At 35.6% G+C, this 24,043-nt stretch overlaps 1 protein-coding gene across 1 annotated transcript in view; it reads right to left on the bottom strand.

Moving 5' to 3' along the window:
* Positions 1–1,533: 1,533 nt before the first annotated feature.
* LOC106871353 (uncharacterized) overlaps positions 1,534–24,043 on the bottom strand; it is a 24,816-nt gene continuing 2,306 nt past the window's right edge. The window contains exons 3-7 of the mRNA XM_014917761.3: positions 5,976–6,186; positions 4,462–4,551; positions 2,963–3,063; positions 2,042–2,170; positions 1,534–1,869 (exon numbers count right to left, since the gene is read on the bottom strand). Coding sequence (XP_014773247.1) covers positions 1,748–1,869; positions 2,042–2,170; positions 2,963–3,063; positions 4,462–4,551; positions 5,976–6,186 — 653 coding nt within the window. The 3' untranslated portion in view covers positions 1,534–1,747. The remainder of the gene's footprint in view (positions 1,870–2,041; positions 2,171–2,962; positions 3,064–4,461; positions 4,552–5,975; positions 6,187–24,043) is intronic.

The following is a 24,043-nucleotide window of genomic DNA, read 5'->3' as shown; positions in this document are numbered from 1 at the left end:
TTCATCAAACCTCTCAGCTGATTACAAATGTAAGGTTGGGATCAAACAACTCCAGACTAAAGGGACATCCTATTTCCCCACTTAATCCCTCATTAATAATTCCTTCACTAAATGAATTTAATGCTGACTGAATCGCTGCTATCAGCTATGGGTGAAGCTTATACAAAAATACATATTTGCCTCAATGCGATTTACACAGTATTTATTTATTTATATATATATATATATATATATATATATATATCAGCCATGCTTTTTAGAGACAATCTCAACTTTGAAAGTAAAACATCTTGGCAGGAAGATCAAGCCCTGGCTCAATATCATTCAGGCATATTCTAAATTTGATTTCTGATGCTTTTGTTTATTCTAGTATTTTCAGATAATTTAATAGCTAGCACAGTAATCCACTAGATTTCTGACATATGCCTGTTTGGTCATAAGCTCATAAACTTTGTTATCAAAAACTTCATGTTCAACTCACCCAACCCACACTACCCCCACCCCTGTTGTTTCCTCGTTTAAATCAAATTAATTGTAAAATTAAATGCCGACCATATTCTGATAAGCTATGATGAGACTTATACAAAAATACATGTTTGTATTGGTGAGATACACACAGCACTCTTTCTAGAACATTCCAAATTTTGAAAGTAAACTTCTTGGCAGGAAGATCAACTGTTACCAATCTCGGTACTAAATGGGAAAACACAGCTTTCAAAACCATAAGTAATTTCAAAATTAATTTAGTAATGCTACATTCTACCATGTATGATCCTGCAACTTTTGGGGATAGCATCAAAACACAGTCAATAGCTGGCAGTGAGCTGAAATATTTGATTCTGTACAACAACATGAGCTGAGGAGTTAAGTTTACATCAGAAAATAAATCTAGTTTTTTGGAGGTTTTCCTTTTTTTTTTGTTCATTGAAACAACAGAATCCATGAATGCATAACAGAAAAGATTACAATTCTTATATGATTTGTACCAATTTTATGTAGAATTGCTTTAAGACTGGCACAATAAACTACAAACACTTAAAAAGAATTTTGCTCACATTTAAATACAGCTTCCAAAGTTGTATGTCACAAGATAAGAGAATGAAGTTTAGTTGTCTTGAAAAGAAAGAAGGAATAAAAAAAAAACAAAGAGGGAGGGGTGGATATTTTGAAACACTGACAAAAAAATTCATAACATATATTGAAGTGAATGAATAATAGCTGTCAGCAGACACAGCACACCAATATAACAGATTTAATGTTGGGAGGGTTGCCTAAGGAGCATTTATAGTGGTTCAAGTGCTGACATTATAGCAAAATGGCATGGAGGCAGAACAATAGGAATCAAGGGACTAAACACACATTAAGACAACACACTTTGCCACTCTCCATAACACATACATATATTTATATATTAATATACAAATCTATATTCATATATATATATATATTTATTTTTTTTGTTTATTCAGTTTTCTTTCCCCATTTCAATAGCTTTGTCCATGGGATAAAAATAATTCCAATTAAAATATAGTGTTTTTTTTATGGATTTTCTTTACTTTCAATTTTCTTTTTTGTTTTTTTCTTCTTTGAGTGCTGGAATGAATTTTTAACTAAAAGAGAACATTACAGCTATACTCACACCATTTATTTTGGGGAAGGTAAAAAAAAAACGAGTGTAATAAGCTGCAGTTAAATTTCACTCTTGAATGATACATTGGGGAGGAGGAGGAAGAGAGAATAAAATTTATCAACCTTGTCCAGGTAAAGACTGAGACACATCTACAACTGATGGAGATGATACACTAAAGTTAGATGGAGAGTCCTCATCCATAGTGACTACACCACTGTTATCTGCCACACCTTCATCATCTGCAAAAAATAACCAGTTTTAAGCATAGTTGGTAAATTCATATGACTACTTTTAAAAATAAAATTGCTTCTAGAGTAAATATTCAAAGCAACATACCACCACTACTACTACTACAGAATAAATCAAAGCCTTTTGTTTAAACTAGAGAGGAAAAACAAAACGAAAACTTACCTGGGTTTCCCATTATTGTTTGGGCAACCTGGGGAACTCGTTTGTTTTGATGAGTCTTCAAATGTTTGCTTAAATGGTCGCTTCGCATGAAGCGTTTATTACATTCTTGACAGACAAAACGTTTTTCTCCTAAACAGAGATGGAAAAGAATTGGTTGAAAACTTGAAAAAAAACAAAACTTGAATCTTGTCAGTTCAGTTAAACTGTTAATCTAATAATTTGGTTTCAAATTTTGGCACAAAGCCAGCAATTTCGGTGAAGTGAGTAAGTCGATTACATCAACCCCAGTACTAAACCAAAACTTATTTTATCACCCCCACCCCCAAATGAAAGGTAAAGTCAACCTTGGCAGGATTTGAACTCAGAACATAAAGAGAGACAAAATGTCATTAAGCATTTTGTGCAGCATGTTAACGATTCTATTAGTTAACTATTAATTGAATTATTTAAGAATAAAAATAACTTTGCTGTAAACCTAAAATAATTGTTTCTAGTTTAGGCACAATGCCAGCAATAAGTGGACAGGAGGAGTTACTCAATTTCATTGATCCTCCAGGACTTGACGTATCAACCAAAGTTTGTGAACTTGTACCAATGTTTATTCACAACAGCACAAATCCACAATATATTGTTTTGGTTAAGCTAAAATTCAATGACCAATGCATGTTTACAATCAAAAGTGAAAAATACACTCATTAAAAGGTATATATATAGAGATTACAAATGCTTCTCATATCTTAATTCTCTTCCTCGTGTACTCTATACATATGTTCTCATCATGTATTCTTTATATCTCTCTGTTATATTTTGCAAACAAAAATCTATCTAAGCACAATTTTAAGACAACATCATATACTTCAAAAACATTTGATAACATTTTAAACAGAAGCAGTAACCTTATGTAGTTAGGGTTTTAATTACCTGTGTGAGTTCTGCGATGCCTCTGTAATTCATCAGAGCGTGTGAAGCGTTTGCCACAAAACAGCCAGTTACATATGAAAGGCCTCTCTCCAGTATGCCATCTAAGAAAGCAAAAGAATATGACAGGATCAAAATGAGTGGACAATTTTTGAAGAAGAAAACAAAAATATCCTCACCAACTGAAAATTAACTGAAAACTGAAATCCAATAAAAAAAAAAGTAAAGAAAAAAAACAACATTGGAATTATGCATTTCAATAAATTGATGTCCCCCCACCTCACTCCACTGCCACTTTTTTTTTAAAAGCACATTCTTGTTCACTTCCTGTGCTATTCATGCACTTTTGGCTACTTTTTCTGATGAGTTGAAGTGCATCTGAGCATTGTATACAGTGCTCATCATCATCATCATCATCATTATTATTATTTAGATATATTCTAGAAGCTAAGTTTTAGGTTGACAATATAATTTCAGTATTAATAGTACAGCCATTGTGTTGTATTCCCGAGAAAAGCAGACAGGTGGTCAGCTGCCCTAGTTTGCTTAACTAATAAAAAAAAAGTCTATGCACCCTTCTTTACTAAAAGCAAAAAATTGCTTCCAGCTATAAAAACAACTGCCAAATGTCAACCACTTAACTGAAGAGTTATGATTTCTAATTGAACCGTTGACAATATGTTGTGTCCTGGATAAAGCAGAAAATACTCTGAAACCAATGTATCCAAGCATAGATCAGCCACAGTAAGATGTAGGAAATAAACTCTTAAAGTGCAAAACTAGCTGGAAAGGAACAAAATGGTTTCTTTACATTTCCATACTTACAGCAGTTTCCTGATATAATAGTTGCGACATACCAGAATTCCTGCTTCTTTATCAAGCAACAAAAGTTTATTAAATTAAGCCTTAATACTCACCACTGCCTTCTAAAACACAATTTCCTGTTTCGTGAGAAAAATTCAGCAAATTCATTTAATTCCATAATAAAACCAAATCACCAGACTCTTCACTGCACAAGCCAATGTTTCAAACAACAGCATCGTTTAAACTCAACTTACAATAAGCTACTAACGGCATCTTTAAAGTGTATATCTACAATATTTTCATCTACAAACAGTTTGATCTCTGAGTCTCATTTAGGTGTCTTGATTTTGGATATCAATCGGGTCTTGAGACGACATTGAACCACATGACTTTTAAATGAAGAACATTTATGACAAACAGATCCAGAGAGATCAAGCTAATCTAACTATAGAGTAATTATAATGTAAATATTGTAAAATATACCCTGAAAAGTTAAGGTGAATAGTTCAGGTAAATTATAATATTTATCAATTCATCCCATAATGAACAACTGTTGAAATGATATACGCTGTCAATACACTTCTTACAGATTGATCCAACTCTAAGAGACACTCAAACTACTAACAGCTATCACTAGACATCACACAACAACTATTAAATCAATCCTGTTTAATGCATATAACACTATTGTGACTTACCTTAGATGTGCTCTTAAATGTGAAGTTTTACCATAGACTTTATTACATCCAGGGATGTGACATGTATGTTGCTTCTTTTTCTCACTATTTCTGAAATAATAAAAGGAATATTCCTTAAAGTTTACTGTTCTCAATAGAAACACAAGTTTTTGTCAATTTATACTTGATCGTTGCTGAGATATTAAAGGGAATTTATCTTAAACGAGAGCACTAAGAGAGCGCAAACCTCCGCCAAGGCAACACCAATGTCCTCTCAATGATTAGCTGGAGATGATTTTTAAAATGGGAATATCTGAAATAAACTCGACTGCTCTCATAAACGAGAATACTAAAAATGAATGCGACTGCTCTCAAAAATTAAGTAAAAGAAAACAGAAAAAAATAATCCAGAATCCTTGTCCGGTACCAGATCGATCCCAAAATCTAATCAGTTCATGCCAGTGACAATGCCAAACATCCCTGAAAGTTTCATCCAAATCCATCCAGTGATTCTTGAGATATCTTGTCCATGGACAAACAAACAAATACGACTGAAACAATACCTCCACCTTCAATACGACAGAGGTAATAATTTGTGTTGCTATTGTGATTTGTTTTTTATATGATTTATGACACTACAGAAGTGTAAAACTGAAATATCAAGAAGGAACAAGATGAAAGAAACAAATTGAATACTATCAAATCTAAAGTGTATGTGAGGTAAGTAAGTAGAAAAGAACCAAAAACATTAGCTACTGGATTAGAAGAGACAATCAGCATCATCATTGTTTTAATATCTACATTTCGATGCTTATATGCATCTAGCCCTCATCTGTTTCTCAAGTAAGGTAATATTTCCCCATGATTGGACCTCTTAACCACAAAGCCACACCCACACCTGAACTCTTCATTCATAATCAATTATTGAATAAAATCAGAAAACAATAAATGTTCTTTTCTACTCTAGGCACAAGGTCCGAAATTTGGGGAGAGGGAGGGGACCAGTCGATTAGATTGAACCCAGTACACAACTGCATAACTGGTACTTAATTTATCGACCCCGAAAGGATGAAAGGCAAAGTCAATCCCGGCGGAATTTGAACTCAGAACATAATGGCAGACGAAATACCGCTTAGCATTTCGCCCAGTGTGCTAACGTTTCTGCCAGCTCGTTGCTTTACCTTGATAACAATAATAATGGACTGTAATAGTCCATGAAAATGGAAGACAATACAAATGGAAGTAAAAAGCATGGAAAATAAAACTATGCAGCAAAACAGAGTTTAACTCTTTTGATAATAAACTACCTCTGGTTCCCTGATACAAAATCCCTGTTTTAAAAGGATCTGAAAATTTCATACTAATTTATGCTCGAAACACGAGTTTTATATTGACAAAGTTATCTTACTAAATTTTTTGTTATTGCCAAAATTAATTGAAACGAAGACAGTATAGTTGAGCAGGAATAAAGTAATGAAAGGGTTAATAGAAACATGAATGACTGAAGCATTTAGAAACAGTGAAGTGTGACCTACCTCCCTTCCGAATCTCGGCAGTTGGGACAAGTGCAAGCAACCCTTCGTAGTCTCTTACCAGGTACCACATCTGTGCTTTGTTGCTGCTGCTGTTGCTGTGGACTGTCAGCAGGGCTAAGGGGGCCGATCGGAGTGGGTGTTTGAGATGTGGTTTGAACCACTTGCCACTTTGAAGGGTCACTAGGGTCCGGCTGCAGATGACCATGAGGTGCTGAAATGAGGGCAGTGAAATTATTAAAGCAACGTATCACAACAGATATAATAACTACTGCAATATAAATATTACTTTATCATTAGATAATTTCACACATACTATATATACATACATACATTTTGAAACTCAGAAAGAAGACTTTATCATAATTATTCACTCACCGTGATACACTTTCACTCCTCATATAGCTATAACATTGATGGTGCAATCATTCGGGAGGGGGCAAATAGTTGATAAATCTTAATTTGAACAGGATCATTGCCACATATTTTTATGTATGTTGCCTGTCTCTGAGAGTAGTACTAAGCTTGTTGACATACATGTTTAGTGTCAGTTATTATTTGAATACTATATTTTTTGGTTGGTGCCTTGGTGATATTCACTGTAGTTAAATGAAAAAAAAAAAAAAAGTTGCTTTCCCTTCTGTCTACTAAAAATCCCCATGTTTAAACTCCTAGATGCTGGCAAAAAACTATGATACAGGAAGTAACCACAGGCACTGTACTTTATAGTCGATAAAGACTTGAACCGATTAAACCATAAACAATAAGTATGAGAATAAAACATGCTAAACAGAAGTCCTGTTACTGGATTTAAACTCATGGTGTTGCTACTGGATTGGTCACCTTTAAGCCTTAACTATGTAAATTTTTAGACATCTGAGTTTCTGGAAAACCTTAAACTATTATAGATATGTTTGTGGTGTATTTACAATTACACAAAATGTAGACAAGAAACATGTCAAACAAAAGCAGATAATATTTATATAAAATGTTCATAAAAGCCAATTTGTAGACAAAAATATTGAAAATACTTAATAATAAATTAACAATTTTGTATATTATTAAACCAACAAAGAAATGAAATAATTTCAACCCAAATAAGAATCATGATTAGGGTAAAGACAAAACTTCAGTTATCAAAAGCTTTTTAATGCATTACAATACAAAGCTATTCATACACACACAAAGGCATCGTAAAAATGTGAACAAGAATGGATAACATGGAAATAATAAAAGAAAAAGTGTAAGATAACAGAGTCATTAGTTTTTCTTAAAACAATTTCGTAGCAATTAAGTAGACATCACGGACAGGATGCTTTACAATAATCTATTGTTCATGAAGGGAAAACTTATTTTGAATTAAAAATATAAAAAAAAGAAACTTATATTTCTTTAACCCTTTTAATTGTGGAAAGTAATTTTATACATTAGAATGTTGTGTTTGAAACTATTTTCTGTTGAGATATGTCAAGTTTATTGAGATAACGTGACCTGCAGAAAATAGCAAGCTTTAACATAGGAACAGCCATGATCTTAAATTTCGCAGTGAAAGAGTTACACACAACAAAAGGTCATATTTTTATGTTCATTTTAAATGCAATCTGGTAAAATATGCCTTTGAATTTACATTACAAAATAGAAACCTCCTACTATTTCAGCTGAGTTTGATAATCACATGAAGATATATAAATATTATGCTATCAGAAACAGTAATAATGGACTAATTTAGGCCGTAAGCCATGTAAGTAGTTACACGGCAATCTTCACTGATGTTCATGTCATGGAAAAAGCATCCAGTACACGATGTAATGTGGTTGGTGCTAGGAAAGGCATCCAGTCGGGGAAACCTTGCCACAGCAGACACTGGAGCAGGGTGCAGTCCTCTGATTTGTAATATCCTGCCGAAACCATCCAAACTATGCCAGGATGGAACCTGGACATTAAATAGTCGTAGTGGCAGTAATTGTTGCTGTTGTCATCATATATTCGGTTGGATGGAGACAATAAAAACCATCATCACAATTTTAACATTCACTTTTCCATGACTGTATGGTTTGGACAGAGTTTACTGAGGCAGATTTTCTGTGACAGGATACCCTGTTGCCAACCTTTACTTATTTCCAAACAAGGTAATATTCCCCATGACCAAACATGTTTTCACAGAATATCTGTAATGAATACCACTGCCGGTATGACAGTGGTACTCAGTTACAACTATGACACAATGTCAAGCCAAACACACACATTGCAAACTGATCTCTTTTGGTTTCAATAAAGAATGTTCCAGTTCTTTGATGAACAGAACAGTCTTCACTTTGAATTAGAGTGCAACCGGCTGAGGATTCTACAAACATGTGTACTTCTAACATAATTTACAAGGAAAATAGTAAGACAATTATCTCTGTCCTCTATCATATTCTAACTTCTTGCCAGGCACTCAGACATTTTTCTCGATTCAACTCCCTCTCTCAGCTAAGGGGTCTTTATCTTGCAAGTTACTTGGTGACTTTATTCGTACTGGTTCCACCTAAAAAGCACCTGTGCCAGTGCCATATTAAAAGCACCTGTGCCGATGCCAGACAACTGGAACTTGGTGCAGTTCTCCAGCTTACCAGCCTCTGGTCAAACTGTCCAACCCATGCCAGCTTGAAAAACGAACATTAAATGATGATGAATCAGAATAATCATGCGTGATTACACCTGATAGGTAGAGTACACCTGATATTCTTCCAAAGTGTCCATTTCTTTCCCAAATTACAGTCACAAGCCTTGGGTTTTGACTCAAGTATTTCTAACACTACAAAGCATATTTCTCAACCATTCAACCATGCCTGCATCTACAGGGTCTGCAGTATAACATATCATATCATCACTGCTATCAGTCTTATGTTTCCAATCATAAACATGGCTGTATGGTTAAGAAGCTCGTTTCAGGTTCAGTCCCACTGCACAGCACCTTGGCAAAGTGTCTTTTATTATAGCCCAATGCCTTGTGAGCAAATTTGGTGGGCAGAAACTGTGTGGAAGCTTGTCATATGTGTGAGAGTGCATGTGTCTTTGTGTTTGTTCCCTTCATTGCTTGACAACTGGTGTTGGTTTATTTATGTCCCCATAACTCAGCAGTTCAGCAAAAGACACCAATAGAATAAGTACCAAACTTAAAGGGGTCAATTTGTGTCACTAAACCTTTCAAGGTAGTACCCCAGTATGGCCACAGTCCAATGAGTGAAACAAGTAAACGGTAAAAAAAAAAAAAAGGTAATATAAAAATAACATAAAAGATGGTCATGGCTGGAAAGCCGTCCAACACCGACCTATGACCACAACAACAACAATCTTATCTTCCTTCCTTCCCAATGACTCTCTCTACCACAAGTACTTCCCCCACCCAGTCTTTGTGCCAAAAGACACTTTGGTGCGCACCAGCTTCTGTGTATATCTCTCTTACACACATCAGGTATTCCTTTCAATATTCCTCTACTGACTTAAGTCTCACTTGATCTCTCTCTCATTGAAATTGAGACCAGACTCAAATTACTTAAGCCAGCCTCTGTTGCCTTTCTACATTCAATCTGCATTTTATCTTATATTGCATCTTTATGCATTATACAGTTTAACTTTTGCATATGCACAGTAAGCCTTATAGCTCCCTGGGTTTCTTCCCCACATTTACAATCTATCTGAAAACACTAATAAACTTATCTTAGTAACAGAAACTATCTACTGTGTCAAATGAAACCACTGGGCAAATAAGAGTGTTTAATAAAAATCACTTCCTTTTTTAGTATAAAATGACAAACTTAAGAGTTAAGAAGCTGTCATAAGTTGTCATAGCTTGGGACAGTGTGAAGCAGGGATGGACTGAAAGTATTAAGGGCCCTCAGGCATAACTGCTTACCAGGCTCCTTTGAATGTGTGTTTTAGAAGAGTTAACATGTAGAGTGCGGGCCCCTCAGAGCTCTGGACCCTCGGGCAGTGCCCAATTGACCAACGGTTCAGTCTGCCCCTAGTGTGAGGCTATTCAAATATATTTTTATCATTTTGTCTTTTGTTTCAGATATTGGACTGCAGTCATGCTGGGGCACCGCTCTGAAGAATTTTAGTCAAACAGCTCACCCCCAGTACTTATGCTTTTCAGTCTGGTTCTTATTCTATCAGTCTCTTTTGTGAAACCACTAAGTTGCAGGGATGTAAACAAACCAACACTGTTTGTCAAGCAGAGGGGTAGGTGACAAACACAGACACATGTGAGTGTGTGTATAGATATAGATATATTTGTATGTACGTATGTATGTATGTATGTATGTATGTATGTATGTATGTATGTATGTATGTATGTATAGGCTTCCAGGTAGTTTCTGTCTGCCAGATTCACTTACAAGGCATTGGTTGGCCTTGGGCTATAGTAGAAGACACCTGTACAAGGTTTTGTACAGAGGGACTGGGTATTTTTTGCGTGGTGCCATACATTATTATATTCTTATCAACCAATCGCTAGTGAAACATTAAGAGAAATAACTTAAATGCAGAAAGATGCAGGATTAGAGAGAGATAAATAGGATACGATTTGAGGGAAGTTTAGCAGTTTCTTGCAGATTGAGCAACTATAAAGTTTTTAAGTGGCACATGCACAGGCGAGGTCAGCACTGCTCACCTTGCCTGTGCATGTGCCACATAAAAAGCTGAGTGATTGGTGTTAGGAAGGGCATCCAGCTGTAAAAATCCTGCCAAAACAGTCACAGAAGCCTGGTGCAGGCTTCGGCCTGGCCGGCGTTTGTGGTACCGTTCCACGCATGGAACACGGACGTTAAATGATGATGATGATGACGATGATAAAGAAGCTGTTTGTTGGTTTGTGAGGCTCTGTTACGTTTCTGTTCGTGGGGAATGTTTATGTTATGACATGAAGTGATGTGTCAATGTTACATCTGGTTGAGATCTGTATGCAGAAGGTATGGCAGTAATGCAGTGTCCTCTGCATTGGTTGCTTACGTAATAAGTTGTCACAAGCATGTTATTAATGTAGGAAGGGGAGATTATAAAGGAGGGGAGATAAACAAAGTCTGACATGCACAAAAGGTGATGAAATGAAGGTCACACTACAACTAAACAACCCGACTAGAAGATTTGAATCGAAATGCTTAACTATGAGTAGAGCCGGCAAGTCAGCAGCTTTGTTAGAAAATTATATTCATTGACCGTATTTAATAGTCAATTCCTTGATCTAACTGCTAATTAAATCAGTGACCTACACAATAACTTAGTGGTGACAACAAGCCATGGAATATATCAGACAACCCCGATATAAGAGCATAAATAAAGGACACAAATTTATTAAATAGCTGTATATAATTCCAGAAGGCAATAAAAATGTTTTCTTTAGAAAATAGTAAATATATAAACACTAATAATGAAAAAGAACGTACATACCACACATTTTAAATTAATATCTTAGAGAAGTTTTACCTGACCAGACATCTACCTATGTGACATTAACATACTATGTCACTTCAATAACAGTTTTATTAAGAAGCCATTGTTTAGGACTCAAAAGTCTATTGTATCCTTTAAAGTGGATTTCAAATAACATAAATGCTTTCAAAACGAAGTATAAAATGACAGTAAACAGATAATAGAAAACTAAGAGTGTGGAACTAAAATTATGAGAATGCTGATGGGGACAATAATATTGTGCTTGAGAGGCTCCTTGATAATATTTAAGTAGCCAAAGCAAATAACTAACATCGTCCAAATAGGATTAACCTCCTTGATAAATACAAGCTGCTAAAATGGGGCTCCTCCAATGGCCCTCTGGCAGGGTGTGTAGCTTGGAGACCAAGGAGTCTCTTCATATCAAGCCACTACTTCTCTGAATTAAAAAAGCATACTTTGGTACTTCTGACATGTGATTAGAATGCCACAGGAAAGAATTGCAAAATGGGTTCTTCAAGCTGAGCCAACCCCTAGGAGTAGACCAAGTGCAAGATGATTGGATAATATCCAAAGTCTCAGTTGATCGTGCTTGGGAATCCGGTAGAAGAGTGTAATAACGGTTACTTCTGATAGGACTCTATGAAGGAAGTGTCAAAGACTCTACTCCTACAACCCTCCCAGAAATATTGGACAGAGAAGATGGATGAATACACTGCAAAATTCATTAAAAAAAAAAAGAAATCTGTAGTCTTGTCTTAATCATCATCATCATCATCATCATCATCGTTTAACGTCCGCTTTCCATGCTAGCATGGGTTGGACGATTTGACTGAGGACTGGTGAAACCGGATGGCAACACCAGGCTCCAATCTAATTAATGAAGAAATGAATTAATATTGATATATTTTTAATAAACTGTTAGGATATCTCTGAAAATTGTGTATTAATAAAGAGAAAGCCAGGCAATAAAATATCAATAAACAACTTTAAGAGTAATTAATTAAATATATATTCAAAGTTTCATTTGTTATTCCTGATATTAGAGATGGAACAAACCTTAAAAATAACCTTTCCACAATTATCCAAACATTCTCTATAATTTCATACAAAAATGGCAGAAATTATAAAGGCCTTGTTGTACAAATCCTCATCATCATTTAACATCTGTTTTTCATGCTGGCATAGGATGGTCAAACAGGAGCTGGCATGGGATGGTCAAACAGGAGCTGGCAAGCCAGACACCTGCTCTAGGATTCCTTTGTCTGTTTTGGCATGGATTCTATGGCTGGATGCCCTTCCTTACGCCAACCACTTTACAGAGTGAACTGGGTGCTTTCTAAGTGTAACCAGCACCAGTACTTTACACATCGCACCAGCACATGTGGTTTTTAATGTGACACCAGCATGGGTGCTTTATATGTGGCACCAACACGGGTGCGTTTTATGTGGTAATTGTTTTGGCAATAGAAAAATGAACATGGCACATCTAATTAGACCAGTTACAAAAACAAACAATCATTCTGTCTCAATATTCAAACAACAAAAAATACTACTCCACATCATCAAAAGTAAAATACCCTTCACTCTGCAGCATACAGACTGCAATTTGTATGCTGCAGGGAGAAGGGTATTTGGGTTTTATATACTTATATATATGGCTGTATGATTGTACAGCCAATCCTAGTACTCACTGTTTTAAAGTTTGGTATTTATTCTATTGGTCTCTTTTGCTCAAACCACTAAGTTATGGGGGATGGAGACAAACCAACATTGGTTATCAAGTGAAGGATGAGTGGACAAACACAAGGATACACACACAAGTTTCCATATAGTTTCCGTCTACCAAATTTACTTGTAAAACACTGGTCAGCCCAGGGCTATAGTAGAAGACACTTGCCTAAGGTGCCACACTGGGACTCAACCCAAAGCTATGTGGTAGCAAAATGAGTTTCTTAACCTCACAACCATACCTGTTTGTTGTAATGTTATTTTAGTCTTTCTTTGCCTCCCAGTGCATAAAAAGGGAAACACACAGCAGACCTGGTCAGAATGTTTACAAATGAGTAAAAACAAGCAAAGGTACCCCGGGGGCTTTCAATGGAATCTATTTATTAAACAGGCAACAGATTAACTCCTTCATATTCATATTAATCTGTCAAATGTAATGCTTACAAAAGAGGTAGAACATTTGGGCTGCATATGGCTGGTTCAAATGCTAAAGGGTTAAAGACTACCACTCAAAAGCAGGTACAAGCTATCTCACAAGCTGTAATACAGCTTCCATCTACTCTAATTCACTCATCATCATCATCGTTTAATGTCCGCATTCCATGCTAGCATGGGTTGGATGGTTTGACTGGGAACTGGTGAGCCAGATGGTTGCTCCAGGCTCCAGTCTGATCTGGCAGAGTTTCTACAGCTGGATGCCCTTCCTAACTACAACCACTCACATAGCTTTAAATTGAAATGGATTGTTCCAGGTGCTATGTAATTTCAATAGCATGGTTCTCAAAATTAACTCTTTATAAATTAAGACCAAAACATCAGTAAAACAAAATGTATTCACATAGTAGGTGGACATATCAGAGAACAAGTTAATATGTGCCTAAACAATGAATGAATCAGAGGAATCTGACAGCAGCTATTGTATGATAGTGAGTTACCATTTGCATTGCAACTTCCTGCTTTGCCATCATGTTTCTGAGGAGTCTAACTTCAATTTAGAGCAATAATATTACAGCAAATTACAATACACGAATTAAAAAAAAACTTTCATTAAAATTACAACTCTACATTCTTTAATCATCCTGATATCTGGCAGTTACAGACTATTCTTCACTAATGAATCCTAACAAGACTAAAACATATTTGGAGTTCTCACTATAGGCACCTTTAATGTTAATATGAGGTCAGACATGCAGGTATATGCAGTCTCAGGAGCCTATACTAGAAGTCATAAAAATTCAATAACCACAACACTGGTACACACAGGGATAAAGGTCAAGCCACAACTCTAATAGTCAAAGCCTGCAATACGTTTGCAAAGGAACTTAGCACTTTCAGTCAGCTCCGACTACAAATCACAATAAAAGACCAGTCTTATGATAGCTAAGTTCTTGGACATCTCCCTCAATTGAGACACAAATACATACAAATCTTACAAAACACTTTCTGAAACACTGTGATATATAAATATGGGTACTGCCATCCAATTTGAGTTTTTGGAACCTTAATCAAGAATATTAATACAAGGATCTCCAGCTTCTCATGCAGGGATCTTCAATAGAGCAACAACCTATTTTAACAGAGCCTTCACTACTGAAACAGTAGTTACTGCATCTACCAACCTCCTCCTTTGATCCAAGAATAGGCTTGGAACACAATCTAGTTTACTGCACCTTTCTCCCAGAATATAAAAACCAATATAGAGGAAAGATTCCTTGAATTGATAAATAAGCGTTTTCACAGCCAGCTTAAGTATAGGATCACTTTTAATAAGAATAACACACAAATACTCCTAACATAAAACTAAACTAGCAAGTAAACCATATATATCCACATTTGAGGAGTGTATATGCAAAAATATAGGGACATACCTACTGAACAGGTTTGCAATACAAATGGAGTCAGCTCCACAAATACAGATTGGAGAAATCATCATCATCATCATCGTTTAACGTCCGCTTTCCATTCTAGCATGGGTGGGATGATTTGGCTGAGGACTGGCAAGCCAGAAGGCTGCACCAGGCTCCAATCTGATTTGGCAGAGTTTCTACAGCTGGATGCCCTTCCTAACGCCAACCACTCCGAGAGTATAATGGGTGCTTTTACGTGCCACCGGCATGAGGGCTAGTCACACGGTACTAGCAATGGCCACGCTCAAAAAGGTGTTTTTTATGTGCCACCTGCACAGGAGCCAGTCAAGTGGCACTGGTAATTCAATGTTATGAAAATCACATTGCTTCCTTCTGAGACAAAGACAAGATGGCACGGTGTTATAAGTATGCACATGGTAACTTAGAAATAGCAACACCAACTGCACCATGAAAATGAAGATAAAAGAACTAACCAGTCCTTACATTAATGGAACAAGAAGAAGCTATATGTGTATACCATCATCACTATCATCATTTAATGTCTGTTGTCCATGCTGGTATGGGTTGGACGGTTTGACCAAAGCCGGCAAGCTGGAAGGCTGTACCAGACTCCAGCCTAGTCTGGCATGGTTTCTATGGCTGGATGCCCTTCAGAGAAACAAATACTTTGTTAAAGCCTCTAAGGGTATCTAAACAAATGCTCAGAATGCTTTGGAGCAATGCCACCCCTTCCATAATTATACTACCAACTGTGAGAATCTAACATATGATAGCTCTAGACTCTTAGTTTCCAAGTAATAACAAGTTCACACACTTTTACTCCTTTTGGCTTTAATTTTACTGGAGCTTTCCTCAACTTGAGAACTGCTTGTACCATCATGAGTATGGATCTAAGTATATAGATATTGTGTATATACACAAGAGCATATCCCTCTCTCTAGCTATCTATCTGTGTGTGTGTGTGTGTGCATTTTGAAACTGTACTTGTCTGGCAAGTGATCTGAGACGGTGTATCAAAACTTAAGCAACTTACAGTGTGGAAGTCACATATTAGCCATTCATAAACTTGCAAAAACTTCATATAATCATTTATCATTTGGTGTTAAAATTTCCCTAGCACTACCTGCCACCTGATCACAAACGCAGTTCCAGTGCAGCTGGTTTGAGACAAGGCTGTTGGCCATTATATTTATAATGGGAGTGGTTGTAGTATCATCACCACCACAACTACCACTACAGTAGTAGTAGTAGTAGTAGTAGTAGTAGTAGTAGTAGTAGTAACAAATAAAGTAAGTACTTTAAATGTAGCTAAATAACAAAACTATTTGAAGAGCAAGTAGTCTTGACAGCATGGCCATTGGAATGACAAGATAGAAAGGCGTATACAATGCATGAGAGGATGAATGTCCATACTCTTGCATTCTTCTCTCTTGTAAAAAACATCTGATTCTTCTTTTTCTACTGTGTCATTCAGGCATACTGACACTACACATCCAGTAAAGCAATGCCCACAACATTATGGAATTTATGCCGACTCCTTTTCTGCATTTTGAGCATAGCCATTTCCCTGATAGACAGAAGTCCTGTCTCCATTTCTACTCATAACTTTAGTCTTGGTTAAGTTTACTTTAAGACCCATCAATTCCAGACATTGCTCTCACACACTCTCTCTCTGTATATGCCATTTTCCTATCTTAGCAGTTTACTATTCCTGAAATGGTTTACCATCAAACAGTGACATTTTGCAGTAGCTGATTAAGAGACCATAATTTTTTTACAATATCTGAAATTTTAAATTTTATCTGTGCTTATTCTAAGCATAATCGAAACTTTTAAGATATCATGTGCAGAAGAAAATATAGAAAACAACTTTATGCACATGCACTAAGAGACAACTGTGACCATATTTTTTATAGATACACACTTACAGTTAACCAATTGCAAGCAACAAGACAAGACATAATTTTCACTTCTCTCTGCTTTCAAAATATGAAATTTTACCATTTCAATGTTTTACTATACCTGAAATTATTATCAGGTGGCAGCATTTTGCAATACTAGTTAATAGGCACAGGTGTGGATGGGACAGGTGCAGATGAGGTTGTGTGGTTGAGAAGTTTGCTTTCCAACCACATCATTATGGGTTCAGTCCCACTGAGTGGCACCTTGGGCAAGTGTCTTCTACTACAGCCCCAGGTTAACCAAAGCCTTGTGAATGGATTTGGTTATTAGAAACAGAATGAAACTTGTCTTATATGTATATAGATGTGTGTGGGGGGGGGGGGTAAGTGTATATGAACCCTTGCCTTGACATTACATATTAAGCAGTAAACATGTATCACCACCATACAAGCAATGTTGTCCATTTTCACTCTTCCGTGAAACCATATCTGGCCATGGGGAAATATTACCTTGCTTGTTAACAACTATGAAGGCTGGTAACAGAAAAGGCATCCAGCCATAATAAATCTACCTCAACAAATTCTGTTTAACCCATGCAAACATGGAATAGTAGATGTTAGATGATGATGATTATGTTTATTAAAAGAAACAGTAACATTTCATTTTATCTATGATTCTAATTTAATCAATGCCTATTTCTCTCTCATCCTGTTCCTACTTTCCAACCTCATTTACATTTTTCTTAAAAACAAACTTTATTCGTTCCACTTGCAATTATTGTTTTAAATTCATTCATAATTTGTCAATGAATGTGTGTGTATGTATAAAATGTCTTTGTATATGTATACACACACTCATTATTCCCAAATTTCCTCTGTAGTAATTGCGAAGTATCCAAATCTATCTTCAGTTAAATCCTGTTCGTGACCAGGTGGTCATCTTGTCACATGCACTTGAGTCCACTTGGTTTAGCAATTAATGGTAAAATGGAATTCATTACTTGAAAATATCTGGACATGTGTAAGTGCCCCAATACCGGACCCTAGAGATGCTAGAGCAGAGACAAGTAGAAATATGTGCTTTATGCAAGAAGTTAAATGGAAAGGACTCTCAACCAGACTCCTCACAGGCAAGGAACAAAATCCTTGTGCATGAGCAGTAGCAATACTGTGGATGAAGAAGGCATGGTATTGGTAAAGAAATAGATAGATGAAGTAATCAAGGTAGCCCGAGAGAGAGAGAATTCCATTCAGGGTAATTAGTGTAAAGTATGGATGTGAAAGAGGTGCAGTGAAATCAGTCAGGCTAATGGAGAAAGCAAACTATTTGTGGGGCAGATGCACAGGACCAATAAAAGCAGGAAATAGATTTTCTCAAATATCTGAATGGCTCCCTAAAAGTAGTAGGTAGCTTGTTACCAAAGTGTCCTAATTAATTGTGGAGTTGAGTACTCCAAAAGAATAGCAGGTAGAATGAGAACAGGTTGGAGTTTACTACCTCTCATCATCATCATTTAATGTCCATTTTCCATGCTGGTATGGGTTGGATGGTTTCACAGGAGCTGGCAAGGCTGGGAGCTGCACCAGGTCCCATCGTCTGTTTTAGACAGAACATGTACAGAACAGCTGGGATTGAACAGCCTACTCATGAAATTGACATGCAAGTGACTGAGCACTCCACTGGCACATGTAGCATTAATGTAGTTCTCAGGGAGATTCAGCACAACACAGGATGTGTCAAAGTTGGCCCATTGAATTACAGGTACAATTAATTTTTGTCAGTTGAGTAAACTGGAGCAACATGAAACAAAGTGTTTTGTTCCCACTGGGAACTGAACTCACAACCTTACAAATGTGAGCCGAACGCACTAACCACTAAGCCGTTTGCCTTCAAGATGGAACCCGTAACAAAGGTAGATGCAGAGATGAAATGTTGAACGCTTATCTTAAGATGCTGAGTTTCATGGAGGAGATGACAAACGACCATGTTGACTAGTGACAAGCAATGATGGAGAGGAACAGACCACCCATACAAGCATAGGGAAATGGACATTAAAAGAAATGGTAGTAAGACTGGACGACATATATGTGTATACATATGCATGTGTGTGTACTCATTTGTTATGTATGTGAATATATTTGTGTCTCTCACTCAATATATCCAAATAAGATTTTGTCATTAAAATTTATGAGCAATAAACTGGTTATACTTCTATATTACACAAAATATTTTAACAATTTTAAATACAGTTCCTAAGAATAATTAATCATAAATATACAATAAGGTTTTTTTTTTTAACCCTTTCATTATCAACCCAGCTGAATTGGCTCTGGTTCTGTAGTACAAATGTCTTGTTTTCATAAGTTGTGAATTAAAATCTTCCACCAAACCTTTGTCACAATTTATGTTCCTAACACTAGCTAAATTCTTTGTTATATTTAAAGTAATTGAAAGAAACACAGAGCATCTCAACAGAAATATGGTAACAAAAGGGTTAAACATCAAATGATAGTGAGGATCCACCCAAGTAAAATTAGGGACCAAAGGTGTCCATAGGCAGAAAATAGTTGAAAATCACTGCTCCAGAAGAATCAGGAAGGCAAGAAAAATGCTACTAAGTGATGGCAGTGAGGGATGGATGAAAGGGGAATGGGGAGGAAAAACACACAGACAGATATTATTCTATCTCCAATCAAATTATTATTATTGCTTTGGCAACAGTACATTTTGGCACTGAAGGCATACACACACACACATACAGAAGCATGCATGCACAGACAATATACACATAGGAGATAGAGAGATGGAGACATTACACATACATACAAACTAGAAACTCACAGAGAAGGAGAGAGAGAGACAAAATGAGAGAAATATAAAAATGTCTAATGTCAAAGAAGTCAGCATCGAATCAGCAATACCAAAATATTTCATCCCCATATATATATAGATGAGTGTTAACATTCAGTTTTCTATGCTTGCTTTTATAGATGTGTGGTGCCTGTATAATTTAGCAGAGAGAAGCAGAATGTAAAGGTTTTCCAATGTTTTGACAAAAGGATCAAAGACAGCCAAATTACAAAATGCAAAACAGTGAACCAATATGGAAAAGCATGGACATAATGATAATGAGGCACTCACTCTTACTGACATCATGAAGGAAGTATAGAAAATACAACAATGAGATGTGTGCTAAATGAGAAGTTTTGGGGGAAAAGTGAAGAACTATCTCAAGTAGACTCAACAAATGGACTATCTATCCCTGCCACCCACATAATCAATCAGGTAATACAAAAAAGGGTAATTTCCAATGACTGGTGTGGCAACTGCTACAAGAAGAAAAGAGACGCTAGAAAGAAAGAACTGCAAAGGCATCAGCTTTATAAAAAGAGTGAAAATTAGCTTAAATAAGATGCAGTTCATATCTGAGATAGGACATAGTGCCATTGATGTTCTTCCCATGTGGGATGAGAAAAAAGTTCATAGCAAATAGCAAACATTATCATTCTTTCCAAACACGAAAGCAAAGCTTAGAATTAAAGTCTTAAAATAAACCCACCAAAGAAAAGTTTCAGTTGTAGTAAACCCTGACACATCTCCACAATCCCCTTTTTCCAGGCATAAAAGGATATGTATAAAAGAAAGAAATACTTGTTTCTAAAATAATTGAATGGAAGCTTTGCATCTCCATTCTCATCACCCAGATATGTATAAATACATTGTCTCATTGAGAATGACCATGGTCACTTTATAAGACAACTTATCAGAATGTTTGCAAACACAGATTGACACTGATTTCATATTCAAAATACATATCTGATATCCATGGGCTTTCCAAATTAGTCTTTTTTCAGCAGTACAGAGGCCACATTTTTTGCTACCATTTTCATAAGCTCAACACTTTTCAAAAATTCTCCAACTGATATCATTTATAGCTTTCTCTCTCAATAATCAGATATAATTTGCTTGCTTTGTTACATTCCATTTCTCAGTATTCCTGAAGGAAGAACTGTAACTGAGAAATCTTTTGATCAACTACTCTATCATACGAACACATTGCATTAGGGTGATGATACTACAGTTCACACCTCTCACTCGAGTGATATGCATTCTTCATTCAGAAACATTTATAAATGGAGTGTAACAAAGGTAGCTTATTACCTTTGATCGTTGAAAGGAGCTGTATATATGTGTGTGTAGATACTTATACAACACACATACACACATTTATATACAAAATATATACACACTTACATTTATTTATACATACGTGGACGCACACATACATATATCTGCCTCATCAAGTCGATACACGACTCTTAGTGGCATTTTTGACAATTACTACACGAATCATCTTGAGAAAATACAATGGTAGTTTTTTCCTTTTTCTCTTAACGATGTAAATTTTTTTTTTCATGGCACCGTCTTATCGGCTCAATACAGACAAGTTCGTGATACATGTTTGGCTATACAAAACGTAAAGAACCGGCATACATAGTGTGTGTGTGAGAGAGAGAGAGAGAGAGAGAAAGAGAGAGAGGGGGGAAGAAAGACCGAGTGTATGTTTCTCTGTATAGGCGGTGTTTTGGAATAGCAATCACTGCCTCATATGCACGTATGCATATATAAGAGAAACCTGAACAGTTTCAATCCAGATTAATTGTAAACAGATCAGTCAATATAATTTAAGCGCTGAATGTTTTTAAATCAACGTAATCATTATTAAATAGTCAACTTTTCTAACGTTATTATTAACGTTTCATAACAAGCTGCTATAACGTGACATGCTTAAAGAGCAGACTACAAGCAACACGGATAAAATTTTATTTGATTATACAGACATTCGAGGGTCACACGGAGGGTAGTTACATCTAGTGAAATATACACCCACATATACCAAAAATGCGTTTTTAAATACAGAATAAATTCAAGGTCATAAGTAGGGAACCAAACAAATTCCAGACCAGCTTAGCAAAATAAGAGTTAAAACTTATTTATGATAGACAGGATGTTTGGAAAACTAACACAACTTTCACTTTTGCCGGTATGATTGATTGCCCATCCCACTTTCTAGGACAACGAGAAAAAATTTCCAAAATAGCTAAAATATTTCGTAATAATAATATAGCGCTAAGTTTGAAGTGGAGACACCAAATTACAAAATGCTGTGACGTCGCGTGATTTATTCTTTCTGCTCGTTATTATTGTTGGTATAACGAAAGATGTGTGTCCACTAATACCGACTTTGTTTCTTCATAACTTTCTGAAAAATGGATATTTTTTCCGATGAAATTTTCAAAAATTACATTTCGGATTGTGTAGAATAACGATTATATCGGAATTTGATGTGAAATAAAAAATTAAGGTGGGGTTAGCGGGGGCGGATAATTCACACATTTCATCAAGGCGTATGAGGAAACAAAGTCGAAGTGTATGAATTATCTGATGCCATCCTGCTTTTCCGCCACATCAGATTCCGATCTAATCTTAATCTACGCAATCTGAAATGAATATATGTAAAGATGCTTTACTAAAATAAATATCCGTTAAGTTATGAGGAAAAAAATGGAGGTGTGTTTTAACCGACACTCCGCTTCACCCTTCTGAAAAACATTTTTCACAATAATCTCCGACACAACTCCTCTAGTTTACGCCATCTAATATGTATCTCTGGAAATTTTCATTAAAAACATGCATTTTTCAGAAAGTTATGAGGAAACAAATTCGATGTATGGGGGCACACATCTGTAGTTATAGCAAGTCTTTGGGTGTAAGTAATAAATGTATAAATTACGAGAAATCAATTATAATTCGTATATTTTGTTAAGGGAGGAATGAAATGTTATAATGTTCAAATTAAATCTTTATTTCCTGTATAAAACGAACCTAGACGATATTAGTATTGTTTAGAAGGAGCGAAACGATGATCTCTACGTCAAGGGATATCACAAAGAAACTTTGGACTATAAATCGATGTTTTAAAGAAACAACAGACATAAAGAAATGTCGATCTTGTACTAATCCTTTTTCGAAAAATAACCTTGCAACAGCCAACACAAATGTATTTACTATTTTACAGACTGAAAGGAAATACGCTCTCTTACAGTAGCGACTGGAATGTTAAAGAAATGTCCATTATATTGGAAATAATTGTCAGTTCTTTTATAATTAAACACCTGCTGTGCTAACTAATTACGTATTTCTTTGTTACATTATATTCAACTTATTAGTGACTAACAAAATAGTAGTAATCCAATATCTTCTAAAATATGCATTAACATAAAATGATATGGGTTCCAGGGCGTTAATAGAAAATATAACGATTGAATGCTTGGAGCCCTCAACCAAGTTTTCAAACTAAACTTCATATTCTAAAATGAATTTGTACAACAACAAAATATATTGAAAGAGCGATTGAAAATGATGAGAATTACAACGAACTTATTCGATTTATTGGATCTTCTGTAAAAAAAAAAAAAATACCAACCACCTGAAGTTAGCGTGCAATTGTAGTTAATTAAAATTAAGGGAAATAACGTTTTTTGGTTAATTCTAATGAAAATGTGAACCAAAAGTGTTGAATCATTCACATCTAGGATACAATTTCAGGAATATTAAATCGATATACTACTTGTCTGGCACTTTATTTTATCGATCAGTTCTCTTCCTTCATTGATTTTACACCAGTTCTACAGGAAGTTGACACATGTATGCAAATTTAGAGATTTTGCATGAATTTTTAGAGTTACTTTGCCATTAAAAGATTTCTCTTCCTTTGCCAAAGAGATAAATATTTCCAATCAACAACTAATGCAAAAAAAAAAAAAGTTTTATTGAATATTCCAAGTCAAGTTTATCAAAGTTAATGTGAGAAAAGCCAACTTAACTTTTGTTAGTGATTGGAATAATTGAAACATTACTTGGTAAATTCATATTTTTCTTCTAGTTTCATAAATAACGAATAATAACTGAGACAGGTTGTTGATTATACAGGCACATATAGTTTACGTTACAAATACATAGAGTTTGCGTTAGATATGTATTGAAATGTATAGTGTTTACATACGCAAATCACAACATATACACACAGATGCATGTTGTTGATAAGACACAAAGGACTAAATGTGTTCCAGAAAATAT

This window comes from Octopus bimaculoides, chromosome 8 (genome assembly GCF_046866305.1).
Source record: "Octopus bimaculoides isolate indiv1 chromosome 8, ASM4686630v1, whole genome shotgun sequence".
Taxonomy (NCBI): Eukaryota; Metazoa; Mollusca; class Cephalopoda; order Octopoda; family Octopodidae; genus Octopus; species Octopus bimaculoides.
The sequence above is the reverse complement of the archived record's forward strand: the minus strand, read 5'-3'. Positions and strand labels throughout refer to the sequence as shown.